The sequence below is a fragment of the Solanum lycopersicum genome, chromosome 11 (assembly GCF_036512215.1).
Source record: "Solanum lycopersicum chromosome 11, SLM_r2.1".
NCBI lineage: Eukaryota > Viridiplantae > Streptophyta > Magnoliopsida > Solanales > Solanaceae > Solanum > Solanum lycopersicum.
Genome location: NC_090810.1, coordinates 6972602 through 6978312, shown reverse-complemented (window position 1 = coordinate 6978312; position 5711 = coordinate 6972602). Strand labels below are relative to the sequence as shown.

The window sequence follows — 5711 nt, the reverse complement described above, 5'->3', positions numbered from 1 at the left end:
TATGATTTGTATTAGTCAGATTTCATAGCATACTAGACAACACATCAAATCATTTATTGATGTGTAAGTTGGATTTCGAAGCATATCAAATGAATTTGTATTAGTTAAGTTTCAAAGCATACACGTTTTTGACAGAAAACTCTTTATCTCAAAGAGTAGAACTATTTTTTATGTGTTAGTTAAATTTTAAGGCATATCTGAATTTGTATTAGGCAGGCTCTAAAATATATCAGACTTCGACATCAGGTTGAGTAATATAAAGAAAAACAAAAATCATTGTTCGATGTGTTAAAAGCAACGGCGCTATAAACGCTTGGCTGCCACAAGCCAGTTATAACTTTTCCGACACCTCTAGCTTCGAATTCCGAAGGTCTAAAGGATGGTTAGGTCACGCTTTTATGGTTGGTATTCGTACTGGAAAGTTGAATTTCAAAGCATATCTAAATTTGTATTAGCCAGGCTCTAAAATGTAGTACACTTAGACATCAGGTTGGAAAATAAAAAGAAAAAAAAGTGTATTATGAGAAAAAATAATTATAAAAATTGGTCAAATCATGACACCTCCAAACTATATTAATTAAAAAAGATAGTGTCATCCAATCATATACGCTTAGACTTATAATATCCATCTATAAAATACAATTATTTGTGCATTTTGTATTTTTTTAAAAAAATTATATCCAGATAGGTGATTTTTGGGGGGGGGGGGGGGGTACGTTAGTTGACAATGATTATAATTAGGAAATTATTAGGAATATATATGTGTAATTTCTACAGGTACTTAAAATAAATTAAGCATGCTAGATGAACAGAAAATTGTCTTCAACTAAGGCAGAATACAGAATGAATATGTTGCTGAAACCAGTGGCAAGACAATTTTTCATTATTTTCAATTATTCCTTTTTAAAAAAATTATATTTCTTTGACTCTTATTATTATTATTATATTAATTATTATGCATAATTGATATTGTTAATCTTTTAATATGTTGACTAGGTATTTCACTAAGTAAACCCCTAAAGTGAGGCAAGTCACGAATTTCCGTCAAGGGACAAAAAACATGAAATCTAGTTTGCAGGATATGAAAGCTACATCGATTTTTTCATATCATTATTTTAATATCTAACATCCCAAAAATAAGGGAAGAAAAATGGTAACAATAAGAATCACCCTAACAATAAATGAAGATTTAAAATTTATAAATTTTTAATGATATTGTAAATGTCAATGGAACTAAAACTCTAATAGAGGAAGGCAATAAAGCTTAAAACATGTTTCAATGTATAATTTTTACGCATTTAATAAATTTCTCAATATAAATTTAAGATCTACACGAAAGTTACCAACTCTCAAAACTCGTATCTAATATCCTAGATCCTTCCATGTCAGGACAGATGAAAAAGAAAGCATACATCTGGAATTGAACTTGTATTATTATGTTAGAAATCTCTCGATACCACTAAACTGAAAATGTTTGTAGTGAACCGTGAGTGATAATTTCGGAATTTGTTTAGGATGAGTCTATCTCATGTTCGATTGCAATTTAATCACATAAACACTTACTCTCTCTGTCCAACAATAGTTGTCCACCATTGACTTGACATAGAGATTAAGAAGCAGTAAATGATAGAAGTAATTTTACCAAATCACCTTTATTGAATCTAAGTTATATAAACATTGAAAAATGAAAAGTATTTAATAGCAGAGGTAAAATAAATACATGATAAATTATTCATTGATTTTATAAACTAGACAATTTGTTAGACATTCTAAAATAGTATAGTGAACAAGTAAAAATAAATAGAGAAAGTATTTTGAAATTGTTATATATCTGTATCCCACATTAAAAAACCAATCTTGAGATAACTTATTTCTATCTAAACAAAGCCTAAAAATCAATCTCGAGATAACTTGTTTCTGACTAAACAAGGCCTAAAAGAGTTATAGAGTTTAGGATTTAATATAAGAGGATGGGTGAGGAAACATTTGAAAGTGTCCATTACATGCAAAAGGGAAGTGAATCAAAGAAAAGCTTCCACACTTGACATTCCACATACTTGTTTTGGACATTAAAGGCCAAATCCAGGAATCTATTTTATTTTTTCTCTTTTAATTTCATCATTTTCTTGGTACTCAAATCATTTTATTACAAAACTCAGCACACTCCATCATCACACTTAAAGAGTTGAATCATAATTATTTTTTTCTTTTTCCCTACATAATAAACATTCAAAAATACTTATATATTTTTGTGACCCATAATGTCTCCTTTGGTTGAGTAACAAAAGAAGGTTCCATTCTTTTCTTTCTTCTGCCTTACAGCTACTTGTTGTCCTTTCATGAATATTCATCATACTTCCTTTTTTTACTTTTTGTGACTATTCGAAAGTGTCTTCAAATTTTACTAATGATGAAAATTAATGACAAATCTAAAAATTTTGATAAGAAAGTTCAGAATTTAAAGAAGTAAAAATCATAAGAGAGTTAACATCTATTTTATATATATATATATAAATTAATATTAATCATATATAAATAATAATTTTTTCGTCAACGTGGTTCGATAGGCTCCATCCTTGATGAAGGTTTAAATTGAATTACACCAAATCATTAAAAAAAGTGTTCTATTGATCAATAAAAATAGGACACAGTAAAAACTTGTCCCTTCCAAAAAAAAAAAGTAAAAAAATATTAGTAGTGGATATAAATCATGTTATATTAATCCTCTTTTCCTTCTAGACTTTTTAAAAAAGTGTTCAGACTCTTTAAAAATATTATCAAATTTTTTAAAAATATACTACGTTCAAAATATTCACGCTATACTCTCAATAACATCTTTAAAGAGTCTAAACAGGACTGATCTCACCTAACTACATCATCATAGAAAATTACACATGAAGAAAAAGTAATAAAACCCCAAAGTAAAAAAAAGATTGATATTTAGAGAGAGAGAGAAAAATTAAATTAAATAAAAACCAACAAAAAAGATACAACCAACAACTAAAGATTTTTTTTTTAACCCTAACTTGTATTTCATTTTTTTTTCTTCTAATTTTTTTTTTTTTTGAATTATCTATGGCTGCAGAAATCCAAAAGTTTCTTCCTTCCTTCAACAATTTCATCAAAAAAATCATCTAATTGTCCAATAATATTCTCAGTGCCATTTTTCAAAACCCCAAAATATGCTTTCAAATTCTCCACTCTTTCTCTTATAATCCCATTTTCACATTTATTCTCCAATTCTCCTCTAAGTTCATCCATGGCTGCTTTTGATCTCCTAAATTCATACAACAAAATGGATCTTCTACCTGGATTCATTTGATTAATCTGAGAACCAATTCTTTGTTGTAATCTTGAGATTGATATCATAAAATTTGAACCAAAAAACAGACACCCCCCTGTTTCTGATGTTGAAAAATCAGAGGAAGATGATGATGATTCAGGCCAACAATAGACTAATCCATGAAGCAAAATCATTAGCAAAACTGAACTAACATTTCTCATTGCATAAAGTACTCCTCTGAATCCATTAAATCCATTTAGCTTTGATTCTACTGAAACAATTTCATCAAATCTTAATGAGAGTGGCTCAATTCTTGTTTCCATTAATGCTCTGTTTTCTTCCTCTAATCCATTTGCTTCTCTTCTACACCCTGTTATTGCTCTACTCACCTGTTTTTTTTTTTTTGTAAATCAAAAATTCTCAACTTAATTAATACCGATTATTATCTCAGAAAGTTAAATCAAACCAGACATAATAACTATTAATTAAGTGATCAACACCAGAAATCAACGCTAGAAAAACATGTTTGATTTCTCGAATGCTCATTTAGAAAGTTGATTTTTTCAAATTTTAAGTGATTATTTGAGATAATAACTATTAGTTAAGTAATGATACGGGAAATCAAACTCCTAAACAAAAGGTCATTTAACTCACAAAGATACTTTTTTTTTTCGAAATTTAAATGATCTTTTGAGATAACAACTATTAGTTAATTAATAATACGATAAATTCACATAAAAAAAGTGTTGATTTCTCATAAAGTCAGTTAACTCAAAAAGTTAAATTTTTTCGAATTTCAAGTGACTTTGTGAGATAATAACCATTAGCTAACTGTCGATACGAGAAATCAAACTCTTATTGATTTCTGAAAATTGTTAACTAACTCAGAAAGTCACTTTTTTTTCGAAATAATAACTATTAATTAAACGACGATACGAGAAATTAATGAAAGGGAGATGAAATTTATACAATACCTGTCTAGATAATTGTGGATTAAGATGTTGATGATTCTCAAGAGAAGAAATGACATTAAAACCAGAAGAATAGTAATTCTCTAATCCAGAAATGCCAGTCTTAAGAACATGACAAACTTCCCAAAGCTTAGAACTTTCATCCATATACTCATCAAGCCACTTTTCACCAACAGGCAAATGAAGTTTTTGAACAAGAAGTGTTAATTGTGTATGAAAAGATCTTAAAAGGGAAAGTACCCTTTGAAGGAATTGAATAGACATGAAATTACTAGAGAGAAAAACTCTTTCAAGATCATCAATACCTCTTGTTAAAAAAGTGTAGAAACCATTAACAGAGTTTGTAGAAGAAGGATCCATTTTTATTTTTTTTTAATTTAAAAAACTTTGAGAGAAAGAGGGGAGAAATAAAGTTAACAAAAGAGTTATATTTATATTGTTGAAGAATGAAAAAAGAAATAGAATGTTTCTAAGGTTTACAAAAAAAAAAAAAAAAGATTGTTGGGAGCAATGATGAGTGTTTCCTTTAGAGGGGAAATGATGATTCTTAATCTGCCATTTTCAATGTTTAATGGGCAGAAAGGAAGCTAAAGAAAATTAAAAAAAAACTTTATTTTTTGTTAAGAAATAATAATAATGATATTTTTTTTTCTATTAAAACAAACATAGTGTGATAGAATGAAATAAGGAGAAAAAATCTTTACATGAAACTATCATGAACTTATTTAGCTCTCTTCCAATTTCTTCCTTTTTCTTTTCTTCTTTTGTGCTCTTTATTATTATTTTTTTTTTAAAAAAAAAACTCCTTATGGATAGTATATATAGGTATAATATATAAACAATAATATGTTTATGGGGTAGGGGGTAGAGAGGAAAGGGTGGGAGCTAGCCTTAGTGGTTTGTCTTTAATCTTTGATTTAACTATATTATTGGTCCATTTTACATAAAATAATCAAATATAATAAGAGTTCAAGTTATTATATATATACATATGTGTGAAGAAAAAGAAAATTTAAAGTACAAGGAATTCATAATAATATTTGCTTGGCTTAGGGCCACGTTAATATTTTTTTTAAAGATAGCTGCAGTCTCTTTCACGAGCAAGTAAAAGAAAAAAATAACGACTCTATTTTTGAAACTCAACTAAGCTACAAAACAAATAGCATTCAACAACGTTGATACTCTATTCTTGAATTGATGATTTTACCTTTTGAATTAATGCCTAACAAATGTTTTTGAAAAAAAAAGTAATTTTTCTTTTCAACTAAAAGAAACTCTATTTATAGTACAAAAGTTTTGAAAGAGAAGATTTTAAATTAAATTATATTTATTATAGGTTCATGAATTTAAAAGAAAAAATGTATCTATCAAAAAATTACAAGCTAAAATTAAAATAAAAATGAATATTGCAATTCACGTTCATATATTTAGTGTATTTTAAAAAACTTTTACCGAAT

At 27.6% G+C, this 5711-nt stretch overlaps 1 protein-coding gene across 1 annotated transcript; it reads right to left on the bottom strand.

Moving 5' to 3' along the window:
• Positions 1-2939: 2939 nt before the first annotated feature.
• Positions 2940-5499, bottom strand: LOC101254049 (uncharacterized). The gene is made up of 2 exons (XM_004250296.5): positions 4258-5499; positions 2940-3672 (listed from the first exon to the last, which is right to left on the bottom strand). Exons 1-2 carry the CDS (start codon positions 4612-4614, stop codon positions 3070-3072), a joined length of 960 nt encoding a protein of 319 aa, XP_004250344.1. The 5' UTR covers positions 4615-5499; the 3' UTR covers positions 2940-3069.
• Between the last annotated feature and the right edge of the window lie 212 nt (positions 5500-5711).

What these genes read in the sequence shown, in the direction of transcription:
- LOC101254049 (XM_004250296.5), bottom strand. Translation starts at nt 4,614, where the DNA reads ATGGATCCTTCTTCTACAAACTCTGTTAATGGTTTCTACACTTTTTTA. An exon ending in ATCCACAATTATCTAGACAG is followed by an intron (nt 3,673 to 4,257) that starts GTATTGTATAAA and finishes AAAAAAAAACAG; the next exon opens with GTGAGTAGAGCAATAACAGG.